The sequence below is a fragment of the Abramis brama genome (genome assembly GCF_963993115.1).
Source record: "Abramis brama genome assembly, chromosome: 2".
NCBI classification, from domain to species: domain Eukaryota; kingdom Metazoa; phylum Chordata; class Actinopteri; order Cypriniformes; family Leuciscidae; genus Abramis; species Abramis brama.
The window spans coordinates 15,120,333-15,144,802 of NC_139964.1; the positions used below are offsets into that span (position 1 = coordinate 15,120,333).

At 39.9% G+C, this 24,470-nt stretch overlaps 1 protein-coding gene and 1 long non-coding RNA gene across 3 annotated transcripts in view; both read left to right on the forward strand.

The window, feature by feature from the left end:
- Positions 1-8,599: 8,599 nt before the first annotated feature.
- LOC311077942 (B-cell receptor CD22-like) overlaps positions 8,600-24,470 on the forward strand; it is a gene marked incomplete at both ends in the record, with an annotated part of 103,985 nt that continues 88,114 nt past the window's right edge. The window contains one exon of the mRNA XM_084106587.1: positions 8,600-8,810. Coding sequence (XP_083962713.1) covers positions 8,600-8,810 — 211 coding nt within the window. The remainder of the gene's footprint in view (positions 8,811-24,470) is intronic.
- LOC311068317 lies at positions 9,251-12,404 on the forward strand. Of its 2 annotated transcripts, XR_014603363.1 has the most exons (4): positions 9,251-9,288; positions 11,931-11,967; positions 12,116-12,181; positions 12,333-12,404. It is a non-coding gene; the product is annotated as an uncharacterized lncRNA (long non-coding RNA). The 2 variants fall into 2 exon arrangements; XR_014603364.1 differs by lacking the exon at positions 9,251-9,288 and having other exon boundaries at positions 11,865-11,967.

The window sequence follows — 24,470 nt, forward strand, 5'->3', positions numbered from 1 at the left end:
AAGCAGTTTGTTTATATCTATGGATCCAACATGGCATCAGACTCGACGTTACCTTCTACCCTCATGTTTATCTTGCACAAACGGTAATATTCGCTAAACGCCATCGTGTACAAATAAATCTTTGACCCATCGTCTTTTTCCTCGTTGAATTTCTGTCACTCTACATACGTCATCTGGTATAATTGAAGCGATTGGCTATGAGCTACGTACAGGCGCATTTGATAGACATTCATAGCGCCCAATAAACGGCTCTGGGCATTCGTAAACCACGCCTCAAATACGAGAAAATAAACACGTGGTTCCCAGAACAAGTCTCAAATGAGACTTGGTCTGACGTTAGCCAGGCTACAAAAAAGTACAATTTCTGAAAAAAACTACTTAATTACAGTAACGTGAGTATTTGTAATTTGTTACTTCACACCCCATATGTGATATATAGATATTCTTAGTGAACTTTTGGTGACTTGACTCGCGAGAAGAGGGGGGGGGGGGGGGAGAGGGGGTAGCAGAGATAAGGTAGGAGATAAGTTTGGACAGGACAATCCTATCCTGTGCTCTGTCTTTGCTATCTTCTGTGGGTGCGTTTTATCGCTTTATTGCAGGGTGAGTTTTTGTCACAATTTCTTTGTATGTTTTGCTCACATCAGGTGTACAGTGGTTAAAGACTCCATGTGTTTCAGAGAAGACAGTGGTCTATACCCTCACCAGTCAGCACTTACACTGCAGTGCACACTACAGTGTTCAACACCTGTTATAGATGTCAAAACGCATGAATAAATAATAAATCATTTACAACACTTTCTGCGTCCCCTAATCTAAAGTGTAAACTATTCATCACTTGTAAATGTGTTACACATCAGTCTTGTGCTTGTTCATTCTTATTTTTAGTTGTCTGTCTTGCCAAAGTATCGGAGTTTGCTGGGACATGTGATAAGGTAACCAACATTGATGAAGTCTCTGTTTAATTCTTTCTCTTTGTGTGACCGTGGTACACAAACCTTGGTTGCCTTATCACATGCTGAATATATCCTGCATGGGAAAGCTAACTGTGCCATCAAAGGTTTCTATCAGAGTGTGACTTATCCATCAAAATGTGATGTTCATTATTGGACATTGCAAATTCAGCCAACCGCTTTAAATGTACTGCTGTTAATACCACTGAAGCTACAACTCTTTACTCGCTCCCGAAACTCTCGCCACCACTCCCGGGTAGGCCTGGAAGCACCGAGTCTGGGTGAGAAGGCTGATCCGAGGAGAGTGCTCCAGAGACGGCGACGCAAGCGAGGCAAGAGGGGAGGACTCCATGCTAGGCTAAAAGCCCGTACTATCCGGCCACCACTACCCAGTCTTTTATTAGCTAACGTGCGATCTTTAGAAAATAAATTAGACGAACTGAGAGCAAGGATTACATCACAACGGGAAGTAAGAGAGTGCTGTGCTCTGATTTTTACCGAGACCTGGCTCTCAGAGAAAGTATCGGAATCCTCAGTCCAGCTACAGACTCACTCCGTGCATCGGGGAGATCGGACTGCAGCCTCTGGTAAGACCAAAGGGGGAGGAGTGTGTGTGTTCATTAATAATTCATGGTGCAAAAACATACAGACTGTTCATAAACACTGTTCACCAGATGTGGAGTTTTTAATGCTGAAGTGTCGCCCATATTATCTGCCGAGGGAATTCACTGCTGTGTTTTTAGCCGCTGTTTACATCCCTCCGCGAGCTAACTCCGCGGCAGCACTCGGAAGGCTTCATGATGTTTTTAGTGCATTAGAGACGGCTAACCCCGATGCTGTTTTTATTGCCGCTGGTGATTTTAATCAGTGCAATTTACGGACTGTGCTCACAAAATATTATCAACATGTGAACATTCCTACCCGTGATAAAAACACATTAGATCATGTCCTTAGTAATATACGTTGTGCATACAGGGCTGCACCACGTCCCCATTTTGGACTCTCAGACCATATTTCTTTGTTTATGTACCCGGTCTATAGACAAAGACTCAAACAAACAAATCCTGTCATCAAACAAATTAAGCACTGGACTCCACAGACTGAGGTCATTCTGCAGGACTGCTTTGCACTGACAGACTGGGATGTGTTTAAAGTTGCAGCCACCCAGGAGGATCTTTCTGTCAACATCCAAGATTATACCGAGTATGTGACTGGGTATATTAGCACTTGTGCTGATAACATCATACCCACCAAAAAAGTCAGGAAGTTCCCAAATCAGAAGCCTTGGATAAATGTCCAGGTACGAAACATGCTGCATGCACGGTCTTCTGCATTTGCATCTGGCAATGATACAGAGTATAAAACTGCAAAGTATGGACTGAGAAGAGCCATAATAGCAGCCAAAAGAAATTACAGAGAGAAGCTGGACAGTTTCTACTCTACTGCTGATTCTGGAAGGATGTGACAGGGCCTGCAGCATATCACAGACTATAAGACCATCACGGGTACTATCAGCTCTACGGACAGCTTGCCGGATGAACTAAACCTTTTTTTACTCGTTTTGAGACTTCTAGTGTTCACACAGAGTGGAGTCATCCACACATACAGACAACTCAACACTCCTCTCCCCCTTTTACGGTTTCATCAACTGTGGTACTCAAAGCACTGAGGAGGATTAATCCTCGCAAGGCAGCAGGACCGGACAACATCACTGGGCGGACCCTCAGAGCTTGTGCCACAGAGTTGACGGATGTATTTACATCAATTTTTAACTTTTCCCTCTGTCAGAGAATTGTTCCTACTTGCTTTAAAACCACAACTATTGTCCCCGTTTCTAAGAAGAGCTCGCCAACCTGCCCGAAAGACTATAGACCAGTAGCACTCACATCAATCATTATGAAGTGCTTTGAGAGAGTGGTGCTGGCCCACATTCAGAGCAGTATGCCGGAGACATTGGACCCTATGCAGTATGCATATCGCTCAAACAGATCCACTTCAGATATAATTTCCGATGCTCTTCATATTTCACTTTCTCATCTGGAAGATAAGGATACATATATTCGGATGCTGTTTATTGATTATAGCTCCACCTTCAATACGGTCATCCCGCAGAAACTCACACATAAACTGTTTACACTTGGATTACATCCTAACCTGTGTGACTGGCTCCTGAACTTCCTGATGGGCAGATCACAGTCTGTCAGGATTGGGAATAGGACCTCAGCTCCTATCATTACAAACATGGGCACCCCCCAGGGGTGTGTTCTTAGTCCTATCCTCTATTCACTGTTTACACATGACTGTGTTGCCTCCCACAAAGACAACGTTATTTTAAAGTTCGCCGACGACACTGTAGTAATAGGACGCATCACTGGCGGGGACGAAACAGCCTACAGGAGGGAGGTGGCCAGTCTCGTTACATGGTGTAAGGATAACAATCTTACTCTAAACACAGATAAGACAAAGGAGATGATAGTGGATATGAGGAAAAAGAGGAGAACTCATCAGTCACTATTCATCAAAGACCTGGAAGTAGAGAGGGTGAGCAGTTTTACATATCTCGGGGTCCATATTAGTGAAGACCTTACCTGGACACTGAATACAACACAACTTGTCAAGAAAGGACAACAACGACTGTACTTTCTGAGGAGACTTAGGAAGTTTGGTATGTCAACTAAGATTCTTAAGAATTGTTACAGCTGTGTTGTGGAGAGCGTTTTTACAAGTTGCATCACTGTGTGGTATGGAAACACTACTACTAAGGACCGTAAACGTCTGCAGAGAGTAGTGAAGACGGCTGAGAAGATCGTCGGGACTTCGCTGCCTACTTTGCAGGCCATTTACCATCGCAGAGTCCAAAGGAGGGCTGCTTCCATCATTAAAGACCATACCCACCCCCAGCATAGACTGTTTAAACTTCTACCGTCCGGTCGGAGGTACAGCAGTGTGAGATGCAGAACCTCCAGACTCATGAACTCATTTTATCCATCAGCCATCAGACTTTTAAACAGATAAGCCAGAGTTTAATAACTATAACAACCGCACATCTGTTGCAGTTATTTCTGGTATTATCAAGGAGCTGCACTTAAATTGTACTTTAAAAATTGCACTTTAATATAAATTTGCACATTACATATGCACTTCTTTTAATACTTTTATAGCCTAATTTTTATTTTTATGATATTTTTTTTAAACATTTTGCTGTGTGTATGTCTGTGTCTTTATTAACGTATTTTGCTGGGCATTCAATGTGGACAGCAAAGAAAGAATTTCATTGTACATGGAAATTCTATTTCCTGATTGTGCATATGACAATAAAAGCTTTGACTTGACAGGCGACGTGAGTCAACCCTAGAGTCGGCTTCAGTCATTGCTAGTTCTTTGACGTCGGTTTTGTGTTTCAGGGCCTTAAGAATTGATTTATTTTTCTGTACAAAAAGCTTGTTTGCTGTAGCCTATAGTAATACAGAGATAATTCTCAATCCTGAAGTCCTCCCCTGCCATCCCTCCCTCTGAGAACAGCCAGCACTGTGTTAGTGTCAGTCATTAACATATGAAAGGTCTTCACACCTAACAGTCGTCAATCCTCTCACACCCAGCAGTGTTAATGTCCGTGAAATTTCACGGATTCCTGTATATGACCGCATATGTGAGGTTTCCGGGTTTATCTGGAAATATACTGTCCCATGTTACTCTGATCCGCTTTTTCCCACATACAGTACATCCGGCATACATCAAATTACACAGGAGTTTACCAACCCCGTATTTTGCCGGATTTTAGTCTTTTCATGCAGTGTACTGGGCACAGATCCTTGTCCCTTTTTCCTCGCGAAGACTGACAAATGAGAGCAGAGCGTCCTTAAAGGGAGACAGCTGTGACACACTGTGATGCTGAAGTCTCACTTACTAAAGAGGAAACAGTATTTTTAGAGATATGATGCATTCAAGAAGAACAAGGCCACTGACAAAAATAAAATGCTCTGAAGTTCTCATGATAAAAACATTCAGATTAATCAATTTTGTTTCTGTTTTAAGTTCTTTGTTTATTTAACTTCCAGATTGGTATTAATGAATCAGTAAACTGGAGGTTTATCAAATGCACTGTTGGCGATGCTAGCGATGAAATGTGTGTTTTGACGTCACTGCTACTGCAATACCTTTCAGTGTTTTACAAGCTAGGATAGTTGGTCTGCATATGCAAATTAAAGAAAAGTTATTCAAGCAATTAGTTTCCTAAGAACAGGTTCCTTGTCATTAATATCTATATGCAACATATTAAATATAGATATTCCCAAGTTTGAAAACATTGTTACATGAGCATCTTTATGGACTGATGTAAAGTTGCTCTCAGTTTAATGTGTATGCCTTTAGTCTAATGTTGTCTGTTAAAACTCTTCCTCTGGTCGATCTGCACTAGGTGAAGTGTCATAAGCTCATGTGAAAGTATAAGTTGTTAATCACGTGTCATTCAGAGTGTAAAAACCCCAATACTGGTTTCATCCTGATCATTTGTAGTGCTGTCACTGGTCACTGGTGTTGGTGAAACGGGTAAGAGCATGATTTTATAACTGTTCTGTTAAATATCTTAAGTGTGGGGGATTTATGGGAGATTGGTTGGGGCTAGTTGTCACAGGGCTGTGTCTCAGTAACTATATGGTCTAAAATCAAAAGTCCAATAGCTCAATGTTTTCTCTAGCAGTGTTTTGTATGTTGGTGTCAAACACCTTAAAACTTTAATCTTTTAACAAAAGATAACTGTATAATACAGGCTGACTATTTAATGAAAGCTGCTGTCAATCAAAGGGGACGGGGAAAGGCTTTAGACAGTTCTGTACTCAAGCAGTGCAAAAATGATGGTTGCTGTCATTTTCTTGCATAAATAAAGGTATTTCATTGATTTCTGTTTGACTTGAAACTAAGAATTAGAACATATTTCTCTTTTAGTTCAATCTCAAAATAGATGGTGCTCAGTTTTCATGAGAAAAGGAAGATGAGGTCACTGATGCTACATTAGGTGACCCACACACTTGTACATGTGCATGCGCAGCTATAGTCAAGATACAGGGGGTTTATGTTGAGGTAGTGTCTTCATCTGTAGGTCCAAGAATAGGCTGAGGCTAGTGCTATTATTAGTTTAAAATAAACCAAAAACATACACGTGTTTTCTGAGCTTACAGACATTTCTCAGTAGATCAAAGTATCATAAAGTCTGCTCTGGAACAGACACAGCGCACAAGTCCTCAGTCCACTCTCCCTCAGAATCTCCCAGTTTCCCAGTGGCTTTTATCCGGTCTCTCCATGCCAATTACTGCAACAAGACACAGATGTTTATCATTATGCACTTACTTACTTACTTCGGAGCATTCAAGGCTAACCGTATCCCATCATGCATTATGTTCGGGAACTCATGTGCCCCGAAATCGCGAGATGTCGAGGAAAACATTCCACTGTAATTTAAATGAATTAGATACATATAATTTGGTAGTAAAAACATAAAGTGTTGCACATTTTATTGGTGCAAAGATGAGTATGGTATGTGTAGGCCTATTTTGTACAACATTTGCAACTGTTTTCTTACTTAATCAGAACATCAGAAGCACAACAATTTAATTTTTTTGTCTTCTGTTAGTTACATAGCAACTACTGAACAGACATGTAGACGTTTATTTTAAAATGCAAAGTATAAATAAAAGCTCTGTAAACACTTGGGCCAAATAGAGGAAATACGTCATGCAAGTAGACAAGTGGTCAAGTGCAAAGACCGCAAGAATGGGTATTTAGACAAGCCAGATCTCTCCCACTGTAGACTTCACTGAACCACGGCCCCCGACACATATATAATATATTTGATAAACTTTGAATGCAATGAGAATATGAAAAACTAAATGTGTAACAGTGAGACCAAAACGACAAGACATTAAGCTGAAAAATGAGCCACTGTACATTTGTTGTAGGTGTTGATAATGACATCACTCAGAATGGCTCCTCCTCTTCCTCTGATCGTTCTTCTCATGATTCATGGTTAGTCAATTCAACACTTCAGAAACACTCAAGATAAATTTGATACTGCAAATTTATATGCACAAGCTGCTGCTAAATTGTTCGAGATGAATTCTGTGTTTCAGGGGTTTCTAGTGCTGATTGGGGTGTGAGTTACAGTCCTTCACACATCTGTGCACTAAAGGACTCAACAGTGATAATGAGATGCACTTATAAATACCCTACTACTGGATATCAGATCATGAAAGTGTTCTGGACCAAAACAGATCCTCAAGATCTGTCTGAGGACCCTGAATACAGTCAGAGGCTTCAGTATCTGGGAGATAAACAGCAGAACTGCACCGTCAGACTGAGTCATGTGACACTGAAGGATTCACGCAAGTACTATTTCAGATTCATCACTGATAAACCTGATGGAAAATGGCTTGGTAAAAGAGGAGTGACTCTTACTGTCACAGGTGAGTTTGATGAGGTTTATCTCTTCTTCTGTGCATTATGTTGAATAATAATCAGTGTATGACAGCAGCACTAGATATAATGTGTGTGTTGTGTTCAGATCTTCAGGTGGAGTCTCCTGAGAGAGTGACAGAGGGAGATTCAGTCACTCTGAGATGTAAAAGCAGCTGCGCTCTGACTGACAGAGCAACATTCATCTGGTACAGAAACTCACAGCCATTAACTGAGAGAAGAGACAGAAACAATGAACTCCTGCTGCAGTCAGTCAGAAGAGAGGATTCAGGCAGATATAGCTGTGCTGTAGACGGACACACTCACATCTCTCCTGAGGTTCAGTTCAATGTCATGTGTGAGTACAGATTAATTTGTTCTTTTTAAAATTAGGAGGTCGTGTTTGAATTTATTTATTTATTTAAATTTATTTATTTAGTTTTAATTTTTGTCCTTTTTAGACCCTCCCAGGAGTGTCTTAGTGTTGATAAGTGGATCTGGTGTAATAGTGGAGGGAGATTCAGTGACTCTGAACTGCTTCAGTGACTCAAACCCTCCTGCAGAAATCAGCTGGTTTAAAGGAGGAACATTTGTAGGATCTGGAAGAATCTACAGCTTCTCAAAGATCAGCTCTGATGACAGTGGAGAATACAAATGCAAGTCCATCAATGAACATGGAGAGAAATACTCTGATACTGTGACTTTAAACATCATGTGTGAGTTAATGATCACCAGCACATTTTTTCAAAATTTCAAAATGTATAATTTTGTAATATTTATTATGAATTTACATTTTTGTCCTATTTAGTCCCTCCCAGGAGAGTCTCAGTGTCCATCAGTCCATCTGGTGTAATAGTGGAGGGAGATTCAGTGACTCTGAACTGCTTCAGTGACTCAAACCCTCCTGCAGAAATCAGCTGGTTTAAAGGAGGAACATTTGTAGGATCTGGAAGAATCTACAGCTTCTCAAAGATCAGCTCTGATGACAGTGGAGAATACAAATGCAAGTCCATCAATGAACATGGAGAGAAATACTCTGATACTGTGACTTTAAACATCATGTGTGAGTTAATGATCACCAGCACATTTTTTCAAAATTTCAAAATGTATAATTTTGTAATATTTATTATGAATTTACATTTTTGTCCTATTTAGTCCCTCCCAGGAGAGTCTCAGTGTCCATCAGTCCATCTGGTGTAATGGTGGAGGGAGATTCAGTGACTCTGAACTGCTTCAGTGACTCAAACCCTCCTGCAGAAATCAGCTGGTTTAAAGGAGGAACATTTGTAGGATCTGGAAGAATCTACAGCTTCTCAAAGATCAGCTCTGATGACAGTGGAGAATACAAGTGCAAGTCCATCAATGAACATGGAGAGAAATACTCTGATACTGTGACTTTAAATGTCATGTGTGAGTTAATGATGGTTCAGTAAATGTGAAATTAAATCCTCTAAACATCGTCTGTGATGTGAATTTTTTTGTTTTCTGCTTTAGACCCGCCAAAAAATGTCTTAGTTTCCATCTCTGGTGAAATAGTGGAGGGAGATTCAGTGACTCTGAACTGCATCAGTGACTCAAACCCTCCTGCCCAGAACTTCTGGTTTAAGGAGAATGAAACCTCAGCTGTTGGATCTGGACAGAGTTTCAGTGCACTACAGAGTGGACGCTTCTACTGTCAGGCTCACAATCAACATGGATCTCAGAGATCAGACGCTGTAACTGTCACTGTTAAAGGTAAAGCGGCTCATATACTTACATTACTCTTTCTATAGTGATTCAAATGAATCTGTTCAGATGTTTTACTCTTTTGTCTCAGTTGCCGGACGTCTGGTGATATTATACATATCCACTGTGGAGCTGCAGTGATCATTACGATGTTAGTGATTTGGTAAGATGTGTGTCTGTGGTTCCCTTTCAGTTCGCTGTAATAAGTGTTGCCGCGGTCATTCCCTGTGTGCTCCGGGACTGGTGACGGGTCCCATTTTCTAAAAGAGCAACATGGGTGTGAATGCGTCTTTTTCAAGATGCCATTCCATCCGTGCATTTCTGGGTGCGGTAAGGCTCTGTCCCCCTCTGACGGTCACAAAAGTTGCATCACGTGTCTGGGCTTACAGCACGATGAAGCAGCTTTGGTGGATGACTCATGTTCTCATTGCGGGAACATGACCATCTCGGCATTGAGGTCGAGACTCGCCTTCGCTCGCGAAGGTGCAGTCCCAATCCCCAGGCCTTTCTTCTGCCATCTGGGCTGGGTGACCTGAGGATTACGGTGAGGTCGAGACTCTCCCTCTGCGGTTGCAGCTCGCGCGATCAGTCTGACTCAACCTGGCAGATATGAGAAAAGCGGACAAGGTTCGATCTCCCATTTCCCAGGTTGGGTTATGGGAGAACTTTGGATGATGGGGAACTTTGCCCAGCAGTTCTTTGCTGCCCAGAAGCAGACGGAGGCCATCCGGCACATCCTGCCCCGACGGCCTGCTGCTGCCTCCACCCATTTAGTAAAACGTGGTAAGTAAAATGGCATCCATCCATCTTCTTCCGCTTATACGGGGACGGGTCGCGGGGGCAGCAGTCTAAGCAGGGATGCCCAGACTTCCCTCTCCCTAGACACTTCCTCCAGCTCTTCCGGGGGGACACCGAGGCATTTCCAGGCCAGCCCGAGCCACCTCAGCTGGTCCCTCTCGATGTGGAGGAGCAGCGGCTCTACTCTGAGCTCCTCCCGAGTGACCGAGCTTCTCACCCTATCTCTAAGGGATCGCCCAGCCACCCTGCGGAGAAAGCTCATTTCGGCTGCCTGTATCCGGGATCTTGTCCTTTCGGTCATGACCCACATGTCATGACCATAGGTGAGAGTAGGAACGTGGATTGACTGGTAAATCGAGAGCTTCACCTTGCGGTTCAGCTCTTTCTTCACCACGACAAACCGGTACATCGACTGCATTACTGCAGAAGCTGCACCGATCCGTCTGTCAATCTCCCGTTCCATCCTTCCCTCACTCGTGAACAAGACCCCAAGATACTTGAACTCCTCCACTTGAGGCAGGAACTCTCCACCAACCTGAAGTGGGCAAGCCACCCTTTTCTGACTGAGAACCATGGCCTCTGATTCTCATCCCAGCCGCTTCACACTCGGCTGCAAACCGTCCCAGTGCATGCTGAAGGTCCTGGTATGATGGGGCCAGCATGACAACTGGCCAGAGACTTGAAGTACTCGGGGTGGTTCTCATCCACCCCCAGTGCCTTGCCACCGAGGAGTTTCTTGACTACCTCTGTGACTTCAGCTTAGTGAGAAAGTTCCCAAGATGCACGTGCCCACCTGGGTGGTGAGCTCCTCCTAAGCGAGGATATTGCTCCCTCCTAGGCGTTGATACAGAGTGCCTCGCTGAGCAGATGTTTAATAGAGTTGGGGGCAGGGCGATACCTTTACACGTTAGCTAGAGAACTAGTCGATGTGTCGAACCGTTGCTTCCTGTGGGCTCCCTTCACATGAAGCCAGTTTCACTGTAAGCACGGTTTGAAGTGTTGGCTTGCTGTGCCATTCCCCTACTATGGACTGGATACGTGCGCAATTCTCGCTCCAGTGAGTTCCCTCTTAAACCGAACCCTGTTGAGTTCCTCCATACCCTTCGGCAACGCACGTGGCGGAACTTCCGAAGCCAGGCCTACCACTCGTATGCACTGGTGGAACCTGTGTTAGGCTCGGTCCATATGTTGTAATCCCTACGGCGGGTATTACCTATCCCGGGGGCGGAGTGTGTGATGCGAATTGGCTTGTTCTAACATGCTCGAAGATGACAGGCTCCCTAGCGTGATCCCATTCAGTCGAGGTCGACTACGTGCTCCGTTCCCTCCTTCAGGGAGCAAACCAGGACGTACTCTGCAGTGTGTGTGTGAATGAATGACTGAATAAGAAAGTTGTTAATTCAGTGAGACGTCATGAACTAATAAAATAATAAAATAAAGATTAAACAGCTCATTCCTGTCACTACCACACAAAGCACAGTTTTTATGGTGACAGTTATAAATATGAAGATTGAATTTTATCTTCTACTATAAAGATGAAGATTGACTTTTTGTTTATTTAAAAATAAGAACTTTATGTTTATGTTAAAAAATATTTTAGACTAATTTTCCTAATTTTCCCTGGGACCCACACACTTAATGTAGGTTCGTCTCTGGTCGTGATGAACGTGAGCCAAGGCAAAATTTCCCATTCTTTCTTTCCACACTGACAGCTACTTTGTCCGCTGTTCAGACGTCCCACATACATTAGCTCCTCTTCCTCCTCCCACAAATGCCATGCACAAATAAGCTAATAATCAACTCGTATCTGTAGAAAGCGCGTTTTTGAAAGTAATTTCGCCTGCATTTTCTCTGGTGGGCTGCAGGATCGCCCCGAACAGGAGATTGAAAATCACATTCAAAGTGGTAGTGCCACGTCCTATAGAAATACCTTTAGTTAAAATCATAAACATCAAATAATTTCTGAATCTGATTGGTTGTAATTGTGTCAAATCACTGTCTTTAAAGGGGAACCAGGAGGATGAAAAAGAGAAATGACACACAGGTGAGAAAAATGATCAGAAGTTTACTGATCAGGGAAATTATTTGGTATCTAAATGATTGAAAGTCTGAATGTAGCAGAAACTTTTTCTAGTGAGTTGTTTATAGATGTTATTTTCTCTTTATTCTGTTTTTTTTCTTTAATGACAAAGATGGATCATGACAGACGCGACGCTTATGATGTTGAATTGAGTGATCCTGAGTATGAGAATGAAATGGTAAGTGTTTCCTACAACAGACTAAATACTCTTCACCTTTAGTCAAAAGGAATTAAACGCTCAATGTCAGTGTGAACATATCTATATTGACTAAGTATATGGGAATTTAAATAACACACTCCTGTTTTTACTTTTACATTCATTAATAAAGGCTGCTCAACTTCATGATTGTAAACCTGAACTGGACTCGTCTCTGTATGAAAATCTTCCAGTAAGTAAGAATACCCACTAGATAGAGACAAAACCCAATCTATTAGCCTTTCCTTATGACAAATGTTGTTGATGCTTTTATTTAAATATTTCAATATTAATGTTTTCACTTTCTTTCTTTCTTTCTTTCTTTCTTTCTTTCTTTCTTTCTTTCTTTCTCAACCTAACAAGAAGAGGCTGTAGTGTTTTGGACACAGTAAATATTAATCTCTTTGTGGGAGGAGCCCTGAATGATTGACAGGAGTGCCATGATGACGTGTGACTGAAGTAATCAGGCGATCATTTTATAGATGGATGTGCGATAATGAAAGTAAACGCTTAATGAATTTATGTAAAAGTGTGTAATCACTATAGTGTGTTTCTCTTTATGTTTTTTTAAATCATGTATGAAGCTTTCTTCATTTAGATTATTAATGTTTTAAAACTTGAGTGTCCGTATTGTTCATGTTTCCAATAAAAGGCTCTAGTTGTAAAATTGCACACTTTTCTGACATTCAATAAATTACAATAACAGCATAAGAAATATTAAAGACCATTACACTTAGAGAATACTAGAGAGAGAGAGAAAATAGATTGAACTTGATAAGATTATTTATACAAGGATTACTGCACAAAATTACACGGTAACACTTTATAATAACGTTCAGTTGTAAGTCATTTATAAGTGGTTAGTTAACCCCCTGAGGTCGGCTATCGCACCTGTGCGATAGGCTCGTTTTTTTCATATCAGTGCAAAAGAGATTCAAAATACTCTGTTGATTTTGATCTTACATACTTTTGTTATACATCATTCAAAACTGTTAAATGTCTTCTTTTATTTGTGTACACTCATAATAAAAACAAAACGTTGTGTTTTTCGTAAAATAAAGAAAATAAACATGATGCGCGTTCTGCCGTATCTCTCAATGTGAAACTCATTCTGAAACGCGACAGAAAATGACTTGTAACTCAGCGAATGTTTGTCACACAGACTTGAAACGCATGTCTGTACAATGCTTGGAGTCTCTATTTTTAAAGTATGTAAATTATATAAAAAACAAATATTCTCTGTTTAAGTAATCCGTATGAAAGCAGCGGCATGTACAGTTTCTCAAACGCATCCTAATTAATTAGTTAGTTAACTAATTAACCTAATTAACCTAATTAACGCATCCTTAATGTGACCACGCCCACGCGCGATTGACATGCAAATGATCCACGTGGAGAAACGCAGACCTGTAAACGCCCTCATTACCTCAAAACAAAGAATCAGAGACTTGGGTAACTTACTCCTGTGCTTTTCATCGAGTTTGGAAGACTGTTTGTGCTGTGCTGTTTCACTTAGATTTACCTCAGAAGAATTAGAAGAACGCGATTTTTAAGATGAGAAGATTTTTAAGGTAAGACTGGTGGTGCCAGATTAAAATGTATGTTATGAAATGAGATTGGAGTAAAAACATGAACTAAGCCTAATATCGTACATGTACTGTATATGTATCTATAAATAGACAGAAACATTTTGAAATGTGAACTAGACTGGTAGGCAACTTTTCAGTGCTAAATGTATATACATGTCCGACACGAGGATGTTTTCATATTCTATAATAAAACACAGCATGATAAAAGTAGGCTAGTATGAGTGTATACTATGGTGAATATTATAATGTTTAGAACCGTGTTTACTAAGGGTGTTATGCCGGTAAGAGAGAACCCAAAAGCAAATTAACAAAATTAAAAAGTCTTTAATGAGAACACAGGGTGGCAAAATGTAGAACACAATTCTTCTTCTTGAGAGATAATGGCAAAACAGGCAACCCGCAGAGAGGGCGATAAAAATGAAACAAAAATACTTCAGCAAAAAATACTTCAGATAACTTCAAAAAGAATCTTTAGGCAGCAGACAGAGAAGGCTGTGTTTGCGGCGACAGGCTGCAGGTCTCTCAGAGTAGACAAGGCTCGAGAAAAGACTGCGGTTACCAGATCTCTCACAGCGTCAGATGAACTGGACAGAATACAAGAACAAGAAGATTAGCAGAGAATAGATCGCGTTCACCAGGCGGATACCAACAGGATAGGACTAGGACGGAGACAAACAGGACTGTAGTTTGCTTCTAGCATGAGAAACTCAAGTGAGAATCCGACAAAGAAAGAAGCAGGAACAGAGAGAGAAATAGAGACCTAATCAGAGGGGAGAGGGAACAGATGGGATGAGAGTAAACGAGGTAGTCAGAGAAGATGAGGAACAGCTGGAGGAAGAGAAAAGGAAAAGTAACCAAAAAAGACCAGCAGAGGGAGACAGAGTAGAGAGAAAGAACAGAAACAAGACATAACATGACAAGACATGACAAAGGGTGTCACGATTTCAATTTAAGAAATTAATGCTCAATCTCGATTATCGAATCAAAAAATGGAATCGTCGATGCTGCCACGCTAGAGTCCTGCACGGGTTTGGGTACCCGCGGGTACCCATCGGGTGACCCGCAAATTTTGCTCAAACGGGTGAAAAATATCCAACTGTGACGGATACGGGTGCGGGTTGGACACGGGGGAAACACGGGTCTAAAAGCGGGTTTAAAACAATCACATGCAAACGTAAAAATATAGCCATGCATATTTTTAGGAACACATCAACAAAAATATGCCTGTATTTCAAGTTGATAAAATAATTTAAAATCCACATCAGTTTATTTGTGCCCACGCGCCACGCCCTCCCAGGATAACGTTACCTACTTTCAGTTTTAAAAATTCATCATAACCACGCGCGTGCGCGCGATCTGCTTGCAGTCGTCAAGATGGATGCTGAGGAGTTGAAGAAAATAATAGCTAGTGGAGATTGTAAAGTTGTCGACAATACGTCATCAAAAATCAAGTCCAGTGTGTGGGAGAAATTTGGAGTTATCTGAAGAAAATATTGTGAAAGGCTTTGCTGCATTTTCGTGCTGGATTATAGCCGCAAATGTGGAACTTCATCGCTGAAGCACGCAGATAACTGTGGTAACAAACCAAGCCGTTAATTCTATCTAACAGTATTTTTCAAATTTAACACTGTTAAGTATGTGTGGTGTGCAGGGCGTGTTTGAACCCAAAATTGTCAGATGTAGGCTAGACGAAATTGCGTGGCATATAGTGTTGTAGCCTCTGTTCGATTGGTAAAATGTTAGTTTTGTGGTGGGCTAATGTTAGCCATGTTCTTCATGTACTGGCCTTAGCTTCGGCTGAAGTTGTCCCTTGTGTTAATTGTCGTGTGATATCTTCTGTATGACCTGGCAATAAACATTTTTGTAAGTGTGTCTATAATGTGATTGGCTGAACTGATTTTATTTCGGGTGCGGGTCGGGTGTCGGTTCTATTTTAAGTGGGTCGGGTCAGGTCGGGTGCGGATTTTAATTAGTGCTGCTGTCGGAAAACGGGTCAGATGCGGTTTTAAGCACTGCGGGTACGGGCGGGTGCGGATTTACAAAATCGGACCCGTGCAGGACTCTGTGCCACACCCCCATGTCACGTCAGCTCGGCTTGCCTGTAATAGGTAAAACTCCTTTTCTCGAGAATATTGAAGCCTGTATTTTAAAACGCATTGCAGCTGCACAGCGAGAGCATCATAGCTCGTCTGAGCGAGCTGATTGTCTGTGCTGCGGCAACTGCACGAACCTATGGCGAGTTAGCAGTGGCGTGCGGTCCAATGGGAGCCCTATAAGGGAACCGAGGTTATGCAAGTAACCAAGTACGTTCCCTTACGAGAACGTTCTCTCGTACTGCGTTGCAAACGCTGTGGGAACCCAATTTAAAACGCCGTGCTATTTTCCTGTGACTGCTCTGAGGAGTCCAGGGAGCCCCGGGACTATAATAGGTAATAGGTTACATTGTTTAAGTTTCCAATTGACTGAAGATATAAGTTATTGTTACATTATGTTGTTAATAAATGGTTTAAATTTGACAATGTGTGTGGTACATTGCGGACAAAGGTCAGATATTATTATATTGCATAAAAGTCTAAAAATGGCATAGCTTGTGCTTTCATTTTTTAAATCGAGAATCGAATGGAAGCTTTAGAATCGTGACTTTAGAATCGAAAATGTAATCGAATCAAGGATTTGGAGAATCGTGACACCCTTAGTGTTTACTGTTAAACACTGTGTTTGTGGATATCTGCTCAAACGTAGATGTATAATATGGTAACAATAATTAGTTTAATAGTTTTGAGCGGCTTGATCGCTTCAGTAAATGTTCTCTGCACGCGCTTGAAAGGCAAAATGCACCAAACAATAGGCTTCATTTTTTTTTACTCCAAATGTTTATTTTCGTTATGACATTATGAAATGAGATTGAAGTAACATATGATAAACAATATATTTTTCTCTAGTGCAGTGTTACTGAAGTGTTCCTTTTTAACGATTTATAGGCTAGGCTAGGCCTATTGTTATTATTATTTTATGCAGCACAGCACATGTGCCTTGTAGGAATAAGCTATGTGCTGTGCTGCAATATACACAGCAAAATCCCCAGAGTTAAATTAACTCTGCTCAGAGAACATTTGGTCCCTCTCTACAGAGAGTTAAAATAACTCTGAAACAGAGTTCAAGTTAATAAAATACTTAAGTGATTAATTAAGTGATGATTGGGCATTAATGATGAACACCTGCTGTCAACAAGCAGAATCACTGAAGGAAAGAGAAACAAGAACAGAAAAAAGAGAAACACAAGAACTACAACTGACTTCCAGCCACAGATGAAATCAACTGAAGACAAAATAAGACATTAAATCTCTCAAGATCTCATCAGAGGAGGATTAAACAACTTCACAAACAGCATTACCAGCTTCACTTATTACTGACCAGATTGACTTTATTTCTGTCATATGTTTACAGAAGTTCGTATTGAGAATTAACAGAGGTTTAGATGTTGACGATTTATTGAAAATGGTTGGTCACCATAATGGAGATGAGTGTTTCCTTTAGTTGGGCAGTTTGACTCTTAGCTTATTTTTTTGTGAGTTTGTGTTTTTTTTGTAATAGTTTTTACCAAAACACATAATTTGTTGCAACGAATGCCAGTTACAAAGATGTTCAGGTGATCTAGTTTTCAACAACAAAAAGTAGAATGATGCACTTATATCATCATTGTCAAAAAGTGGTAATTTGATGTTAATAAATTATATTCACTAACAATACTCTCTTGCCACAGATTGGACATTTTTAATTTTTTAAATACATAATAGGGGATTTTTTTTTTTCTAAGACACAGACATCAAGAATCAGCATATGAATCTCAACAATGGTGACATGTTTCATGCCGCAATGCATCCTGGGAGCCATGAGTTTTATACTATTGTGGCTCCCAGCATGCATTGCAGCATGAAGCATGTCACCATTGTTGAGATTCATATGCTGATTCTTGATGTCTTTGTCTAAAAAAAAAAAAAAAAAAATCCCTATAATGTATTTTAAAAATCTAAATTCAGAATGTCCGATCTGTGGCTAGAGAGTATTGTTAGTGAATATAATCTATTAACATCAAATAATCTCTTTTAGATGGTCATGAAATAAGTGCAAGTTTCTACTATATGTTGTTAAAAACTTTCACCTGATCATCTTTGTTTTTGGTTTTCTTTGTAACAAATTACATGTTTTGGTAAAAACTGTTACAAAAACCATAAACTTGCAAAAAGAGTCAAACTGCCCAACTAAAGGAAACACTCATCACCATAATGGTGATCATACATTTTCAATAAATCGTCAACATCTAAACCTCTGTTAATTCTCAATAAGACCTTCTGTAGACGTCTGACAGAAATAAAGTCAGTCTGGTTAGTAATAAGTGAAGCTGGTAATGCTGTTTATGGAGTTGTTTAATCCTCCTCTGATGAGATCTTGTTGACAGCAGGGCCCAGTTTTTCAAAAAATGTAATCTGGATCAAATTGATCCGGATTTGGAAATCCCATGTTTTGCTATCCAGGATCACTTGATCCATTTTACTTTTATGCCAGTTTTTTAAAGGAACCTTGGATTGATCACTGTGATCCAAATACCAAATTTCAGGATTACCAAATCCTGTTTACTAGAGCCTTAAATGGAACCAACAGTGTAGCCTACTGGCTTAGCAAAGAACAACAGTTGGCAAAATACCGGTGGCCACAAATAACCATTGTTTATTTTAATTTTAAGAAACAGAAACACTGTAATAAACAGAAACATTTTACTTTCCTTATTTTGTTATAATGTTAAATTGTACCATATTTTTACCATTTTACCATATCTCATTAGATGTGACATGCTTCATATATGCTTCAAATATGAAGAAATGTATATATCATCAGTAAACATTGATTTTGTGATCATTCACTTAAAAAAAAAAACTCTCTGGTTTTATTTGGTTCGAAAAATCACAACTGAATCCACCCTTCTGATGGGATCAGGATAATCCTGTTTTTTTTTTGGATCAAATAGATCCCAAACCGAGTTCAAAGTTCTGAAAAACCCAAAGGGCAGGTTTGATCCAGATCAAATTTAAGATCGGATTACATGATCTGATCTTAGTTCAGAATCCCTCTTTTGCTTTTGAAAAACCCATTTCCAAGATTTGATCCAATCCGTGATCCGAAATCCCACTGGATTACTTTTGAAAAACTGGGCCCAGGTGTTCATCATTAATCTCCAATCATCACTTAATTAATCACTAAAGTATCTCATTAACTTTAACTCTGATTCAGAGTTATTTTAACTCTCTTTAGAGAGGGACCAAATGTTCTCTGAACAGAGTTAATTTAACTCTGGGGATTTTGCTGTGTATATATATATATATATATATATATATATATATATATATATATATATATATATATATATATATATATATATGTATGTGACCAATCACGGAAAGTAGGGACACAAGTCTGTTCTGGGGCATTTTGAGTTATTCACAGATTCTGAAAGTGTAGTCTCCAAGCTTTCCAACGATGTGTAACACATGGAAATCTGATAATATTTGGAGAAGTTGTGGCCATTTGAAGGTAGGCACTCAAAAAAGCTAAAAGGGAAGAAAACGGCCTCTAAAGATTGTGCAGTTCTCACCTCTCTCTGCTGCTGGGAGTGACAATAGGAGGCACTTACTCTTCCTTACGAGGCACTTGTTCACAATAATTCGGGGATTCAAGATGGCCGCCGCAGTATATGGCTGGTAAATGACTCTGTTTAAACTGAAGTGAATACTGCAACTATAACTGTTTTCTTTGGGAAAAATCGTGGTGCTTTCACCAGAAGAACATCCCACTAAAGGGCTTTGATCGAAAAAATTGAGAATGACAAAGCCAAAAAGTAAAACCAAACAAATTGACCCAGACAATGGGACTGAGGAAAGCAACGCAGCCGCGTTTGGTATGGCTGAAATACTTAACGAAATAAGAGCATTTCGCAATGAGACGTCGGGGAAGTTTGTGGCACTGAGGAAAGAAGTGAGTGATTTACGAAATGAACTTGGAGATATTAAAAAAAGAATGGACGCTGCTGAGCATAGGCTGTCTGATAGTGAGGACAATGAGAGGAACATTACGCGAGTAATGATTCACATGTTACAGCAACAGACTTTACTTAAAGCTAGGGTAGGTAATCCTGTTCAGAAACACTTTTTTTTATACTGGGTGAAATGGTCCTTCCATCCTGAGAGTAGTCAATACATTATGTGTTCAGAAAAAGGAATGAAAAAAATCAGACCGGAGCCCCACTGCGCGCGCTGCCCTGCATGCACTCATCACATGTCACCGTTCCCGGAAACATTCAGCTCACTCAGAGACAATTTATATGGCTCACTACACCGAGTAAGCAGGAGTTTGCGGCACAATGGAAGAGAAAATGCAGCAAAATCTACCAATGCCAGCTTTGCTGGTAACTGCTCGCCTGATAAAAAGCCTAAAAAAAGAAAATCGGAGGCAGAAAAGGCTGCAACGAAACAGGCACTGGATAAAGCCAGAGCACAAACTCGCGTCAACATTGCAGCATTTGAACGGTGGAGACAACTGAGGGAGCTGAAAAGCGATGCCGAGGTTGTGGTCTTTCTGCTGAACAGGTAATTATTTGTTTTGCTTCGGGGGGATTTGTTATTTCCATGATATATGTTACGTTAGGCAACGTAGCTACTTTTGTAGCTAGTATTAGCCCAATGCTAACATTAGCTTCTCTGTCGGTGTAAGCCAGTTGCGTTATAGGTCTGCTTATCTGACTTTTAGGACATGACATTTTGAACATATTGCACAGCCATAGTCGCAAGTGTCTGCATTATAATTGTGATAAAATGACGTTAATATATTGCTTATAAACAGGACAACTGTGGTGATGTGGCATATGTGTTTTGTTAGCTACGAGAAGAAATGTTTGTTACTGTGTGAAATGGAAACAAAGTTGTGTTGTCATTCATTGTGTGTCTTTGAGATGCAGTAATTATTGTCAGATGTGTAATTGTGATATTCTTCCTAAAGGTAAATCACTGCCAAAGGAGTAGATCACCACAGCAGACGACGCCTCATGCAAAGCCTGACCTGTCAGCCATCCCTGGACACTCCTTTTCTTATATATATATATATATTTCTTATTTATTATATGTAAATACAGATTGTTTATGACAATCAAAAGCAGCGAAAGTACAGATACTTGTGTAAAAAAGTATTTCTCTTAGGTCTCTCTTGTTCGTTTTTTTTTTTTTAAATAAAACAAAAAGTGTTATACCACATTCATTGTCATTATTCATTTAGCATGTAAGGAGGTAAGAAAAGTAATAGCTTGTTTATGCTGAAATGGTAAAGGAAAGGCATTTATCGTTTCAAAATATTTATTCCAACATGACAAAAATACTCGGCTTTCCTGTGACCTGCAGCTGACTCTGACTGTGGATGCGCGTTCATGTTTGTGGGGGCGTAGCTTTGGACTGAGTACTGACGGGAGGGGGTGGAGCTTAGAAGAGGTGCCGCTTTCAAATCTTGCTAGCTCTCCCAACATTACCTACTATAGCTTTAATTGACTGATTGAAAAATTATGACAGTCTTGTTTTGTGCTCTACACAGTCATGTACATATATATTTGCAACCATGTTGTTAACTGAAACGTTTTTAAATATCGCTAGTCTGCTACGCTAGGCTACACTGTTAGACCTTACCGGGTTTTTTTACAGTAAAATACTGGCAACACTGTTGCCAGTAAAATACTGTTAATTGTACAGTTCTTTACTGTAATCTAGTTTGTTTCTGTAAAAATGCACTAAATTATAGTTAACTAATTACACTTGCAGAAACCGACTGCCTTAAATTTACCAACTGTCATTTAAATGTATTAACTAAAAATTATAATGCACTTATAATGTGAGCAAAGTATTACTGTGAACTTCTTTCATTTGAGACCACTAAAAAACTATTGTACATAAAAAGATTCCCACTGGATCAGCAACTACACAGTCACCCCCTGTTAAATAAAGCAACATGCAGCAAATCATCAATGTTTGTAGATCTTCTCCAGGACTGAAGCACAGGCTCTACTCTTCTGCACAATGGTGACCCAAAAAAATAATTTTACAGTAAACTACTGGCAACAGTGTTGCCAGTATAAACCTGTTTTATAACTTACAGTTTATTACTGTTAAAATACATTTTGTGGGTGTGTCTTTTTTATCTTACACAGTTAACCCTTTCAACCCCTCAGGGAAATCCACACTACGAGTAAAAAGTAACGATGCAGTGAGATAATTAAGGGAATATGTAAGTGATTGTAAGCAGAATCACTGAAGAAAAGAGAAACACAAGAACAGAAAATAGAGAAACACAATAACTACGACTGACTTCCAGCCATTACACATTATTACACTTATTATTAACCAGTATGACTTTATTTCTGTCATACAGAAGTTGTTATTGAGATGTTTAATTGAAAATGTTTGGTTTGAAGTTACCGTTATAGAGATCAGTGCTTGCTTTAGTTGGGATGCTGATGCTAAAACATTAGTTTTTCTTTTGCTGCTTGAGCTGTGTTTTTGCAAGTCACACTTGTGCACACACAGTTTATGAATGACTGCAGTTATAATGATTATGATGACAAAATCATCATATTGTCTGTTCATTCACTAAGGAATTCATTCTCACTTATTCAGAGTTTAATCCTCAATCAAAAGTGTTACATTACCACCACTGTGAAAACGCAGCAATATGATACAATGACTCTTTTTTTTTAACACATGATGCATAAGCAGAGAAACAGAGCAACACTGTGTTTTAGAAACACCGAGATATCACAATTTAGCACATTAATCTCAACAATGGTGTCAATATTTCTTTTTTATTATTATTATTATTATTCATGCAGCAGTGCATGCTGGGAGTTTTATATTATCCTGGAACCCAGCATGCATTGCGACATGAAACTTTTCACCATTGTTGAGATTCATATGCTGATTGTTGATGTCTGTGTGTGTCTGAGCCAAGCTGGAGTAAAATAAACTGAATGCACTATATGATTACAATATTCTTCAGAAGACCTGATTACAGAAATATTGATTTCATTTTGTAGATTCACAGATTTATGCTAAATATTACTATAATTTTTATATACAGGAAAAAACTGAAAATCAGACATGTCCAGGATGATTGTGACATCATCACAAAAAAAATAAAAACACCTAATCATCTTCCTCTTGACTTTTTCTTGCCATAACAAATGTGTTTTATAAACTCACTGTTACAGCAGTCAGAGGGAGAGATGAAAAGTAAGAAGTCCAGGGACAAGAGACCAACTAAAGCAAATACTGATCTCCATCATGGTGACAACAAATTTTATTAATAACTAAATCTCTGTTAATTCTCAACAAGAACTTTTGTACATGTAGGAAAGAAATAATCGTAAACTGGTTTGTAAACTGGTTTCACACTCAGTGTGGCTGGAAGTCAGTTGTAGTTTTTGTGTTTCTCTTTTTTCTGTTCTTGTTTCTGTCCTTCAGTGATTCTGCTTATCAGGTGTTCATCAGTGTCTCAATTCACTCACTTCTTTTCATTCAAGGGGACTATATTAGTGAACTAATGTAGGGAATAGTGAATGAGGGTATAGGGTGTGATTGTGAAAACAGCCTCTGAGTGTCGACTTTGAGCGCTGTTAATTCACAGTATATTCCTGTAGGCTACTTTTATTTTCTACGGTATATTACTGTTTTAATAGAAAATGGTATAATATTGTCAGAATTTTACAGCAAGGGTTAACAGTGTATGCTAACGATACATTGCTGGTTTGCACAATCAGTCCCGCATTTCTCTGACTAGCCTTGCATGGACTCCATGCATGTCTACAGTTTTAACTAAACTCCATAAGCAGTGAATTTCCTTTTCCCCGGACATGTCCGGCCAGGATTTCGAGATCACCCAAAATGTCCTGGTTTCGGCTTTTGCTTTCTACAGTCGCCATTCATTATTTGTACATTATTTGACACTGACACGTATGTGCCAGCTTTGCAGGTCATGCATTCAACAAGTGATCGGTTTATGTGCGTTTTAGCATTGCTTAAATTCCTTTGTTTTCGTATCAGTCGGGATCTGTTTGAAGCTGAATGCATGACCTGCAAAGCTGGCACATACGTGTCAGTGTCAAATAATGTACACATAATGAATAGCGACGGCAGAAAGCAAAAGCCGAATCCCGGACATTTTGGGTGATCCCGAAATCCAGGCGACATGTCGGGGAAAAAGAGGACATTGCATGGTCACCCTGGAGACATCGATACGTGCTTTATATACTGTCCTGTATCACACAGGGACGCCGGAGGAAACCCGGCAGCTGATCCACGTTTGGGATGAATACGAGCTGAAGTTTCTAAGATCAAAATATGCTGCAAAGCAACTATGGGAGTAAGACAGAGAATTGGGATTCAGCCTTAATATATTTGTGAAATTTCAATCAAAATATTTGAGAATGGATAAACTGATCTGTTTCAAGGAACAAAAATATTACTTAAGTCAAATCAATATTATTAATATATAACACACTCTTAATAAATTGAGTAAGTTTACTCAGTTAAAACAATGCACCCCTCCCCCACCCTCTGACGTGACACAACTCAACGTTGAGTGAGCGCGCGCTG